At 42.5% G+C, this 13194-nt stretch overlaps 1 protein-coding gene across 3 annotated transcripts in view; it reads right to left on the bottom strand.

Moving 5' to 3' along the window:
* The window catches only part of LOC137788816 (trichohyalin-like), an 88064-nt gene that overhangs the window by 31140 nt on the left and 43730 nt on the right, over positions 1–13194 (bottom strand). For all 3 annotated transcript variants that reach the window (XM_068581925.1, XM_068581927.1, XM_068581926.1), the window contains 8 exons: positions 12078–12245; positions 10217–10396; positions 5466–5549; positions 4941–5108; positions 4668–4751; positions 3689–3856; positions 1421–1651; positions 1010–1240 (listed from right to left, as the gene is read on the bottom strand). In XM_068581925.1, the coding sequence (XP_068438026.1) occupies positions 1010–1240; positions 1421–1651; positions 3689–3856; positions 4668–4751; positions 4941–5108; positions 5466–5549; positions 10217–10396; positions 12078–12245 (1314 nt within the window). The remainder of the gene's footprint in view (positions 1–1009; positions 1241–1420; positions 1652–3688; positions 3857–4667; positions 4752–4940; positions 5109–5465; positions 5550–10216; positions 10397–12077; positions 12246–13194) is intronic.

Raw genomic sequence — 13194 nt, 5'->3', positions numbered from 1 at the left:
ACTCCAACACTACTAACATAATATTAACAAGGGAATCCAGTGCAATGGGTACATCAAGATTTTAGCAATGTTCTCTTAATTACAGAAGAATGTCTCTTTTGGAAAAAGACTGTGTCGCCCATTGAGTTTTCTAAATGTAATGCAAAATGTATCACAAGCTTCAATCTCTGCCTATTAACCACTGTCCTTTATATAGGCAAATTATGTTACTAATTCAAAAGTGGACATCTTTGTCAGCAAGGGGAGGAATTCCACGTCTTATAGTATTCATCTTTACGTTAGAGAAATATTCTACGGTCAGAATACCAATGGACTAGAATAGAGATAGCGTTTTGATACTATACTGTGTAAGAAACGTTTCTTTTTCCATTTGTGCTCAAACATGATTTTATACTTATATTTTTGGTAAATTTAAAATTATTTCACTCATTTATTTCAATTTAGATGTCCTTGTAAACAGGGAATTAAGACATTAGTGATTTTAGGGTAAGACGAGCCCAACAGTTGCACGAGGTAGAGAATTAGCAGGATGTGAAGCTCCATAAGAACTCCTAACCTCTCGATAGGCGCCTCACAATCAAAGTCATTAGCCAGTGTAATAAAGGGCCTGAGATACAGCCATTCTTCAGCAGCCTAACTCTTTTATAACCAACAGATTAAAGTTGATTGGATTAAAATGACATTCTGCCCGTCTGACCTTGGCGGCAGCAGTTAAGTTCATCCAAATTAAATTTCTCCGTAATAAAGATGATTCATTTGTTGCCTGACGTAGTAAATATAAAACAGAAAGAAAAAGGAGAGAAAAGATTAAGTGACATGCTCCAGTGCGCACATGCACAAATGCGCACACTCTTGGGTGCAATGACACATGCACACACAGGCCCATGCATGCCCTCACACAACATTGATGAAGCTGGCGAGCACCTGGGAGCTCATGCGAAAAGGACAAACTCAGTATGGGTGTATGTCTGTGTTGTTGTTGTGTCTACGTGTGCATGCTTGTCCTGACCTGCTGTTTGATTGTGTCCGCCTGCTCCTGCAGGGATCCCACCAGGCCTTTGAGCTGCTCTGCTTTCTGTTGACTCTCCCTCAGTAGATTCTGGTTGGCCTGGAGCTCATCCGTCAACTGGTCCAAAGCCTCCTGGGCATTCTCCCATTGCCCAACCTTTTCCAGCCACCGCTGCTCCATCTCAGCGAGCTCTTCCTTCACCGAATGCGTTGCCAATTGGGAATCTCGAAGCTGCCAAAAAAGCAGAGTAAGGCAATGGGTGAATGAAACAGACAGCAGTTTCAGTCACAGGGTTGAAGACATCTTATACAAAAATTGGAGCCTATTTAATTAAAATAGTTGTGAAAATCTCTTCACATGGTGAAGAACAAGCAAAATGTTTTTATTTCTGAAAACACTGCTATGATATACCTGTTGCTGTAAATACTGTAGTTCCTCTTCCAAAAGCTCCACACGTCCTTGCACCCTATGCACCTTCTCTATGGCTGCTGTGTACTTTTGTCTAAAAATGGCTACTGTTTCTTTCTGCTCCTGGGCTTGTAAATCGGCATCTTTTATCACCTCCTTGGCTCCTTTCAGCTGCTGATGAAGAAGTTCCATCTCAACCCCTTGCATCTTTAGCTTCCCTTCACATGTCTCGACCTGAGAGCCAAACACAGTGAAGTTAAGCACGGATGATGAGAATGAACCTTGGCTCTTTATTTAAATGGAACAGCTCTAGTCTGAGGGTTTGGTAGTGTGACCAAAACACTGTTACATTTGTACGGAGCGTAGCATGTCTAGTCCCCTAATGTATAACTCTTCACACACCTGGCAGGTGTGTGAAGGTTTACAGATTGAAGGTGTTGCAAGTAACTGGTGACAAAAGCAGCAGGAAGCCTGCATGTATGTACAAAGAAAGAAAACTGATTGAATTTCGAGATCTGTTTGAAATAGTCGAGTAACAACCATCACAATCCTACAAAGAGTGGAACGGGTCGCCTCATCGAGATTTACCATGCCTTTAAAAAAAAAAAGTGTTGTCAAACATGGTGAAATACTCTGTGCTACTCTACAGTAACCCCGCTCATAATGAGAGGAGGACCCAGGAAGTGAAACCAAGCTTAATCCCGGTGTTACACAAGGAATCCCACCGTAGCTCACCTTTCAAGGGGAGAGGTGGAGAAAGTTAAACCCGCTCTAACACTCATCTTGAGTTTATCCACGTTAATCCCGCTGTAATCTGGATCAGAACATGAGGGTTTACAACTAATGACAGCCAACTAGTTAGATTTCAGTGGTTCACCGCAGCTTGGTTTAACCAAGGATTAGCTGGGCCCATCTAGGACTAACACATGGTGGAAGGCAGGAAGACTGGGCAAAAAAACTTGCTCATGTAACGGAAAGAGACACAAAGCAGAGGAGAGGAGAAGAGAGGAGAGGAGAGAAGAGGAGAGGAGAGGAGAGGAGAGAAGAGGAGAGGAGAGGAGAAGAGAGAAGAGGAGAGGATGGAGCGGCACCAACTTTTATTCTCGAGTTTAGAGTCAAAACTGAACAACCTGTGTGGGTGTATGTGCGTGCGTGTGTGTGGACTGTTTAAAACCATTGACTCTGCCCATGTACACTCGACTTTGTTCAAGTGTGATGGTGAATGTTTTACCGAAGGTTACACAAGGTAACAGTTTTAAAGTCCCACACAGAATATAAAGTACACGGTAAGCCAACTTTGCCTTTAGCTGAACGTTATGCGTAACTTGATCTCTGCCTCAGTATTTATCTCCTTTTTAATGTATCTATGTCTGTCCCAACACAAATGTTGGATTAATGTTGGATTGAGCATTCGGTCACTGGATGAAAGTTCTTATAACGAGGCTTAATAGGAACACCATGGCTTTCTTGTGACCTTAATCAGGAGCTTGTGCTTTGAGAAAACAAACAGTATATGATAGGAAACACATCGCTTTGACCCTCATGTGGCCTGGTGTTTCAGTATTTATGGCTGTCACATGACTACCCAAGATGACCCTCATATGAATGGAACTTTCTTATTCTCCTCTACTTTTCCTTTTTTATCTCTCGGCCCGTCTTTCCCTCTCTGTATTCGTGATTGGGTCCAATTGGATGTGAGAGGTTGACAAACAGAGGGGTCATCTTGTCTTTTTTGGTAATTCAGATGATTCAGAGGAGGACATATCGAAGTTGACTACAAAATAAAGCTTGACTGCTGTAAACGAGTCAGTTTATTGTTCCTGGCAAAAGACAGACTAGTTGATTGTCTACTGTGATTTAGATCACTCGCACACAGACACACGAGTGCATGCCTCTTTTTTCTTTTAATGTTGTTCACTGGATTAACACAATAGATTGTTAGGCTGTGGGATCGTGGCTTGAACTGATTGACAACTGAATACACAAAAGACTTGCCGTCTCAGCGGCCATGTGCTGCTGACTTAAACCGCCCTTGAGCTTTGTGACCTTCGACTCTCGATCCTTCAGCCTGCTCTGTATTTGGCTGAGCTCAGAGTTGTTCTGCTTCAATCGGCTGTGAAGCAGGACACTCCTCTGGCTCCAGCGTTCCGCATCAATCTTGTGCGCCTGTTTCACAGCTCCCAAGTCAGAGTTCAACTGATCTATAGCTCCTCCTGGAGGGAAGGTGGAGTTAAGCAAAGGTGAGGAGGAGAAGAGAGAACGCTTCCTTACCTGTTGCTGACCAATACGAAGCTGATCATGTAGCTGCTGCTGTTCTTTCTCTTTCTGCTCCATAAGGCGCTCGATATCGCTGACCTTTTGGTTGAGCCGACACGTCTCATCCTGGTGTCCTCTGACTTTGTGTTTCAAGTGTCTCACCTCGCCCTTCAGTGCTGCCACCTGAGCAAAAAAAAAAAAAAAAAAAAAAAAAAACGAGGAAGAGAGGAAAAAGTATGGAAATATAATAACTTTATGCAGACATACAAAGCACACATAGACAGATAGAAAAGGCAGCGAGGGGGCGGCAGTTGCCTAAAAGTAAGGGAATCAGGCTTGAGTCAGAGAGTTTCCCAGTTTAGTCTCAGGACCAGTTGGGAAAATGTGGGCACGGCAGACTTGAATGAGTAACGATTTCCCCTTTCCTTAGCTCCAACTTTCGGGGAGCCTTTGAGCAAAGTGCTACACCTCCCACAGCTCTAATGGAGCTGCTCGGTAGCCAACTGAACAAAACTGTTGCTGGTTCGGGCACTTCCCTCGAGTAGATATGTGCAACTCTGTGGGTGTAAAACAGGTCCTGGTTGGAGCAAAAAAAACAACTAAAAACACAGAGGTGCTCACTCAACCTAGCCTCAGCATATCAAAGGAAAAAACAAAAAATAGTAACACAGGTTGAAAACCCATGCAGACTACCTAGACTTGAATATAAGCCCTGAAACACATTTAAAACCCCAGAATGGAAAGAAATCTGAAAGTTATTTTCTCATGGAACACAGTTGGAGAAAGCAAAATTAGCAGCATCAGAAGGGATCGGCTTGATATCTTAGAAAAGGCGCCTGAAATATTATCCCAACATTATAAATACAAAATATACTCAATAATCTGTCACCAGATAATAAGAAACACAGTGGTGAAAGCCCTGATAAGTACATACACGGATAGAAATGTCAGTAAAAGCACAAATCAACATACAGACACAAACAAGCCAGCACACCTGTTCCTGTTTCCTTTGATGCTTTTGTTCAGCCGTCTTCATTTCAGCTCTTAACTGCAGAATTAACTGATCTCTGCTTCGAACCTGAACACACGGGGAATACGCTGAACAGTAAATTTAAATAAATTGTGGCACTAAATATTAGGTTAACAACAGCAGATTTTGATCCATAAGTCAGACCTACGTATAGAACACACACACACACACACACGCACACACACACACACACACACACACACACACACACACACACAGGCATAGAGCGAGAAGGACCTCCAGGTGTAAGGTGTGGACTTTCTCGTGGCTCAGGGACAAGTCAGCCTCCAGTCTATCTTTGGTCCGGTTGGCGTGAACAGACGCTCGGCTCCGGTCCTCCATCTTGGCTCTCAGCTCATCCCTCTCCTCGCTCACTTCCTCCAAAGCCTTCTCTCTTTGGAGCAACTGGGAAATGTGCAATCAGATTGAGCCACTCGATCAGTGCTGAGATCCCCCAGTACTTCACAACACCCACATTAGGATAATGAAAAATAAATATTTAAATAACACCCTTAAATTCAAAAGTAGTACAATATTATTTTGAGGGTCACGAAGCCCTTTCAATATAATCTAATGTGCATTACACAAACACATTATTAAACTGAGGCTAAATTTTAATTCTACTATCAAATTAAAAGTCCAGTAACTACATTTATTAGAGACAGGAATCAACAATCAAATGTTGTTTAACACAGTTAACATTAATACGAATCATGAGCATTACAATTTCAATTTGGGGAATAATGAAGCTGTTGTCTTTACCTCTTTCTGACATTCAGAGAGCTGCATCTTACTCTCCGTGTGCTCCTTCACCAGCGCGCACATCTTCACCTCCCTCTTCTGGATCTGGGGAAACAAACACATTTCTAATGGTTTAAGATTGTTGGATAAGGTTTCGTTTTTAATGCAACACACAATATTATTATTTTGAAAATAAAACTTTAAGTTGCCGATGAGTCTCGTATTTACTTATTTGTGTTTAAGGTAGCGTCAGTGGAGGAACAGATCGCTGATGCATTTTGGAAAAATATGTGCACGAGCCCTTATGTCTAGATTCTTTAATAAGATGCTTCGGCTTTCTTTGAAGCTTTTAGATATTGCTAACAGGTCATCTGCATCAAAGAGGAACCCGCTACGTCTGGCAGTGACAGAAACACAGCACTGGACTGTTTTAATATATAGTTCATTTTCTCTATATACTAAAAAAAAACAGCCCTGTCTTACTCCACAACCTAAAAAAGATTAATATAACTAATAATAATGAAGAAATTGTCCTTTCAGACTATTTTGCGCAGCAGATTTCATAGACATAGTCGCCGTCGTTAATGTATATATAAACACGGTCCTTCACGCCAAGCTGAGTCGAATGCTCTCCCTTTCCCACCTCCTGTCCGTCCAGCATGATCCAGGGATTGTTATGACCAGAGTTGAGGGCTCGTTTGTAACTGTCCTCGGGGATTGATGGAGTTAACTTGGCTCTTTGACCTCTCACCTCTTGCTGTCAGCGGCCAGGCTCGCTAAACACACTAAACCTGAGCTACGGCAAGGGGAGGGAAGAAGAAGAAGAAAAAAAACACTGCGTACACACAGCCATGCACATAGCAGCTAAATCACAAATGAGTGCTCATGTAAACACGCACAGACTCTTTCAAATACGTCGTGGCCTGGACGGGAATAGTGAAGGTTGTGTTTTGCATTCCATGGACATTAGATAAAATAGAACTAAAATGTTTTTTTTAAATTGACCAGGGTATACATTTAATGTGGTGAATACAAGTCATTCCACTTACCCATAGAAAACACTACACTTACTTCCTGCAAATTTTCAAATCTCGGTTTAATTCTCGGTGTGTGGGTGTGGGTGTGTGTGTGTGTGTGTGTGTGTGCATCCCCAATGTGAGAGTGTGATAGGTAAAATGGATGTTGATAAACACCGGAGAATGTCGTGTCAAAACAGACAACTTGTCAAAACGACAAGCTAACTAGGTCAATCACAAAGTTTAAGGAGAAACTTTGGAGTGGAGCTTTGGTTTATGCATATCTCTACGTGGATGTCTATTCGCGTGTGATAAGCCTCTGAACGAATCTGCAGGAGGGGACCTCCAATATCGAAGGTATTTTTAAATCAATGAGCTCTTAAGTGTATCTCAGTCTCAATGTGTTCACACATTCGCACGCACACAACACTCAGCGCAGACAGAATCCCTACTGACAGGCAATGACAAGATAAAGAGAGGGAAAAATAAGGGGGGAGAGGACGACAGGAGGGGGAGAAATAATATTTGAACAGTTGGGGGTAGCGCGAGAGGAGGGAGCCAGGGAGGGGATGAAAGCGAGAAATGGCAAAGGCAAGAAAAGAAATGAGCAATAAGAGAGATCAAGAAGGAAAGCAGGGAGAGAGAGAAACCAGTAAGCCATTCTGATGGTTGTAAAGCATTGTGAGGACCAATGTTTGTCCAGGTCTAACCTTGAGGGCTGGAACAACCTTCCACAACACTGCTCACCTTCCACTTTACTGCTCTTTTGTGTCTCCTTTTGTGTCTCCGGCACCCTTGTCCAATTCAAACAATATGCAGTTTGAAATCATATCTTTAATGTGCTTTATAGAAGAATATATGAGCACATACTTCTCTGGAGACTGTACGGGAGTGTGAACGATAAACAAAATAATTGGACATCACGTATGGAAATAACAACCACAGTTCTCGTTGTCATGCTGCATCTTATGAGCACGTGGACTTGAAAAGTGAGTAACACTCTGTGCAGATTTGAGTCGCTGATCATCTCCGAATGATCAGAATCGAACAATTGTAACGTGATTGTGTCATAGAGACCCGTCAGGTATGATGTATCATTGTGTGAAAGGCGTTCATGTATTGTGCTGCATAGTGATAATCTGCTGAAATGAGCATACTAACCACCTAGCATCGGCCCGTTCTGTCTTGTAATATCACACGTGCCTCGAGAGGAGATAGTGAGCCACTCTTGGGTTCCAGTCTGCCCTCAGTCCAGAGGATGCAGAAGTAGAGTACAGGGTCCATGTAGTGGCAGTGTAGACCACTTCACAGGCCAGTCAGTTGTCCGCTGAAACCTCGACCCTTCGGACCACACGGTAACTCCCCGTACCTCGACTTTCCTTCCTCCCCTGCACCCTGCAACCTCGCTCCCATTTCTCCACGCCGCTCACACTAAATCCAGCTATCCATCCGTCTCGCTCATTCCCTCGTCTTCTCCCTCCTGTGTACATTTATGACCTGAACATTTCAAAGAGGAGCCTCAAGAGAAGCGACTTTAGGTTCTGAAGAAGATGAAGCAGATCGTCTCCGACAAAGCCCCTTGTCATGTTAATGGCTTCACCGCTTTCAAGTTCCTCAGTGGGGGAGTTTGGAACACTTTAACCACATGTTCAAACTGCAGCGACATGTGGCCATGTGCAAGAAGATGATGTGTGAGCGATGGAAAGAAGTACTAATACAGATGGAGAACAATTAAAAAGGGATAAAGATAAATAAAGCATGGGGGATTAAAAATACATTAGGGAGGATTGTGTGCTTAAAATATTATTTCAATGCAAAAAGCACAAACATCTGCTTTTATTTAGTGATTTTTCCAAGTTTTTTTGTTTTGTTTTCTCTACAAAAAAACAATCAACAGATCTAACTGGACATGTTTGCAACCCAGGACCTAAATACATATTCCCATCTACTTCCCAGCTGTTTCAGGGATTTCGCCCCCCCCCCCTCCCCCACCTCGTCCTGCACAAAAAAAAGTGGACACATTTTTTACAGAAAACCAAAACTGCTTTCCTATTCTTCTGCGCAAAAAAAGTCTAAGTAAGAGAGAGTAAAAGAAGGAGAGCGAATCAGCAGAGCACATTACAGATGAAGTAGTGTGTTGACAGTATTTGTTCAGCTGTGCTAATGTTAGGACATTTAGCTCTGCAGAGGAAGAGTTCTCTCAGTTTCACTCATAGTATATTCAAGTGGGAGCAAGCACCCTCACTCTCTTTTACACACACCTACTGCTCCCACTGTCCATACAGTAATGGAATGAAGTGTGCATGAGTGAATGCAAAGCTGTAAGTGTTTGCGTGCGAGAGAGAGTGTGTGTGTGTGTGTGTGTGTGTGTGTGTGTGTGTGTGTGTGTGTGTGTGTGTGTGTGTGTGAGTGCGTGCGTGCGTGCATGTGTGTGTGAGAGAGAAAAAGCTTGTAATAGATCAGAGAAAGAACAGTTTGGGTGCATAAAGCAGCACCAGATGTGGAGCAGAAACCAGATCCCTGGACAGAGTGTAATGGTCCATCCGTTGACTTAATCAAATCCAAACTTGACAGAGACAACCTCACACACATATCCACATGCAAACAGACATAAAATACACTGTGGCTAATTGAACACACTCTACATCCAAAACATATACGTAACACACATGAACAACTGAAGAATCGACCAATTGTCCATATTTGTTGCACTTGTGAAATAGCAACAGTTGAATCCCATCCTGCAGGATGACAGCTGAATTAATGTTCACTCCAGCAGAGTGAATAACAATATGTTTTAGAAAATCTTTAATTTAAATCTTGTATTCGACCAAAGCCCATTTATTGTCACATGAGCTACAGAGCATGCAGTTTTTAGATGTGTATTCTATTAACGGGCAGATTGTTGTAACAATAGCTTCAGCCAACAAGATCCTGACCACCGTAACCCTAAAGATACAAAGAAATGAGTCAGTGAAGAGGCTACCCAGTGACAAGGACTGATCATTGTGTGTTGCTTCCCTTAATATTATTATTATTTTTTACAAAGCCAAGTCCTTGGTTCCAATGGCTAATGGAAAAGTATCTTTCCAACCTGGTTAATGAATACAAACAACTGTGAAGCTCTACAGTATATGCTTTTGGTATATCACAGAAAGGGCAGAGCAAAAGCCGTCTAACAAGCAATATAAAGAGGATCTTTTTTTTTGTTTTTATGCAGTCCTAGCTCAAGAAAAAAATCCCATTTTAGCAGAACAATCCAAATTTATGTCAAGTCTGTCTTCGTCAAGAGTGTGTGTTTTTAATAAGGCTCTAAATATCAGAACATCCTATTACCCATTATCTAAAACCTTATTATCAGCACCATTGTAGAAATAGACAATGCCTGTCACAGTGAATATTACATTTGAAAATTGAATATTTAAATGAATCCCTCACCTATACAACCCTTCTTATCAGCCCCATTGTGGGAAAAGACAATGCATTACATTAAAGTGAATATTATATTCCATCTCCATCCTGTAGAATTTGCGTATTTTCAATTTAACTATTTCGTCTTAACATTTTCTGCTTTGTGGAGAAAATGTTTCATGACCTTGTGAGCAAACGAACTTCCTGATAATGTACGAGTGTCAACAACGCATGGCCAACAGGGAAGTCAAATGTACTTGTCTCAGTGGAAGTGTCACAATAAGATGGACAAGGAAAGTTTTGCAAGAATGTTAGAACGAAGACGTTGAGGAGTGAACTAATTACCTGCTTTTCAGTGGCGTGACGCACGTGTATTAACTCCTGCTGCAGATGCTCCAGCTCTTTGTTGGCATGGTGCAACTGGTCTTGGATCTGCTGTCTTTGCTGTCTTTCCGTGTCCAGGCTGGTTTTGGTTCGGTCCAGGGTTTTACTGATGTCATTCAACAGACACTCACTAGTTTGGAACTGGGGAGAGAGAGAGAGAGAGAGAGAGAGAGAGAGAGAGATGAAGCATAAGCCGTGTATGTCGGCGGCTGTTGTGAGAGCTGAGGACGAGACGCACACAAGGAGAAGAATGGGTGAGCCGTTACAACAAGATGCAAGCAGGAGGAGAAGGAGACGCAAGTATAATAGGGACACTTCCTTCCACTTTACTCTGTCTCCATAGCAGTGAAAAGGAACAACATTGAGGCTTTGTGCCAAGTTGAGGAACCCGTCAGTTAATGCTTTGACTCAGGACCAATAAAAGTGCTATACTACACGTCATAAAGTCGTAGGACACTAACTGTAGACTAGTGGTTCTTCAATTGTATACAGACAAGGCTTGGTACTTTTTCTATACGCTTCGCATCAGGCAAGAGAAAGAAAAGGCTGTTGACATGAGTTCTTGAAAAACACCACGTTTCTTTGATACAACTGCACTTGACAGAAACCTGTTTCAAATGGCCACTGGTGTTTAAAATGTCTGATGTGTTACTGATAACACTGACGCTGCAGTAGTATAAAGAGTTGTGTTGTATCAATTATCACAGTGCATGTTGCATCACTATACTGCATGTGAGCTCCTGTTTAGTTGTGTTCATCCGCTTTAAAGTCAATTGTGCACCGTGTAGCTCCTTGTATTGGCAATTTAATTTGGACTCGGATAAAAACAAACATTAGATCAGTAAAAGAGGAAGGATGAAGAGACACAAAGCCGTGAACCAACGTGAGCCCAAGCACTTGGAGACATGTGTAAATTCAAACTGCTGCCACCTCCAGAATCCCCTAATGATGTCAGGGAGGTAAAATGAGAAATGCAGTTAGTGTTGTAAGAGTAAAGGGCATAAAGTCTGAATCTAACAACGTCTTTCAAGTGTTCCCTAAGTCGAGTTACTAACATGCTTTCATGTTGAGTATACTTTGTTTAGAGGGCTGCCGGGCACCCGCACCACTAAAACACTAGTTACAGATGAATGACTTGGTTTGGTCAAGGACACAGTTAATGGGTTATTTTAAGCCTAAAACACATCACTGCCACGCTCCACACTGATATACCTAGAGGGGCCAGAGGAGGAGGAGGAGGAGAAGGAGAGAGAAACACAGAGACAGAGAGAGGGAGAGAATTATAAGAAAGAGGAAAAGGACAACGAGAGAAACCTAAAGGCCATTCCATTCATCATGCGTGTGACTCTTTAATGTTCCCATACATTACTATCGGTTCTCATTGGGGCGAGGGCGCGACCGAGGAGGACGAGGAAGAGGAGAGAGTGAAAGAAAACAATCAAGAAAGAATGATCTTAAGAAAAAATTATGAACAGACAAAAGAAAGGAAACAGAAAACAACACTTAACCCCTCCCCCACTCGGGCTCCGTCTCTCGGCTGAGGGATATTCACACAAACATGGTTCTTTATTGTACAACGAGCCAACCCTCTGCGGAGCTAAGATGGTGGCGATGAGTTATTAAATATGGAGAGAGGGCGAGAGAGGGAAGGCGGAGGAGGAGGGGAGGAAGGACGGATGATTAACTGTGAAGGAAGTAAAAAATGAGGAGAATTCCCTGATGTACCTGACTGGATTTGATTTAGAGAAGGTTGCCCAATTCTGTTCCTTATTTAAGAGGAGCTGCCCTCCTGTGTGTGTGTGTGTGTGTGTGTGTTACCTACATTGCTCTTCAGTGAAGCCTGGCTTTCTTTGAGCTGTGCGTTGTCTTGGACCAGCTGTTGCTGGTGTTTCTCCTTCATAGCCAAGGTTTCCTTCAGAGAGTCCTGTGTGGCTCGCAAACCAACCACATCCTGGTCCAGGTGCCTCACATGCTCATCTCTCTCTTTCATCTAACACACACACACACACACACACACACACACGGAAAGACAGAAGAAAAGTCAGTGCTGTATGTACACATATATACCACAGCTACAGATAGATTGTAGGTTTTATCAGCCGTGTAACAATGCAGACACCAAAAATGCAAAGAAAATTATTATACTTAGCGACATGCTTTCACCTTAATACTAATTTCAGAGTACGGTTTATATTTGACAAGCCAGCTATATGTTAGAAGTGTCAAAGTTAATAGCTTCCATACATTTTACCTTATGTATTTAAGGCTGCATCGTGAATATTATCACTTTTCTATTCTTCAGTGTTCAGTATTTGAGCTTTGTGCTTTTTGAGTGACCATTACGGTCGCCCCCTACAGATTCCCTCGTCCCCTTTTTTACGGTTTGGACAAGCCTCTTGTGCCGCAGATCTCTATCGAGCACAAGTTGTGATCACTGTGGAAAGTCTGTCGCACAACATTGTTGGAAGAGGAATTGAAGGTAATTCCATTACACACTACTATAAATGCCCCATTTCCATGGTTGGACTAGAGTTCAGCATCATTATTCTCAACGATCAAACCCAAACATTGAAATTGTAACTCATGAGCGACAGCATCATTATTTTTCAGGAAGAGAATAAAGCACAAACACGTCATTTACTTGAAAACTACAGCCAAAGGACTGTTAGTGCCCGAGTTATCATCAGTAAAAAGAGACGAAGGAAACAGCCAGTGGTTGAACTCGTCACCCCGTGCGTGGTTGTCAGTGTGTGTGTGGGCCTGTGGTTCAGAACCCCAAGTCAAGTCAAAGCAAAGGCTCTATTCATCAGCACTGTGTTGAAAGAGCCCTGTGTTAGATTAGTAAGGAGGCTCCATAGTCAGTGAACCCACATGCAAACATATACACACATACACTATGTTGTCAGGGTCATTTATGATTTGTGACGACACAGAGTAGA

The sequence above is a fragment of the Clinocottus analis genome, unplaced genomic scaffold, assembly GCF_023055335.1.
Source record: "Clinocottus analis isolate CAN_PGR_092001 unplaced genomic scaffold, fCliAna1.0.p SCAF_18, whole genome shotgun sequence".
Classification (NCBI taxonomy): domain Eukaryota; kingdom Metazoa; phylum Chordata; class Actinopteri; order Perciformes; family Cottidae; genus Clinocottus; species Clinocottus analis.
The sequence above is the reverse complement of the archived record's forward strand: the minus strand, read 5'-3'. Positions and strand labels throughout refer to the sequence as shown.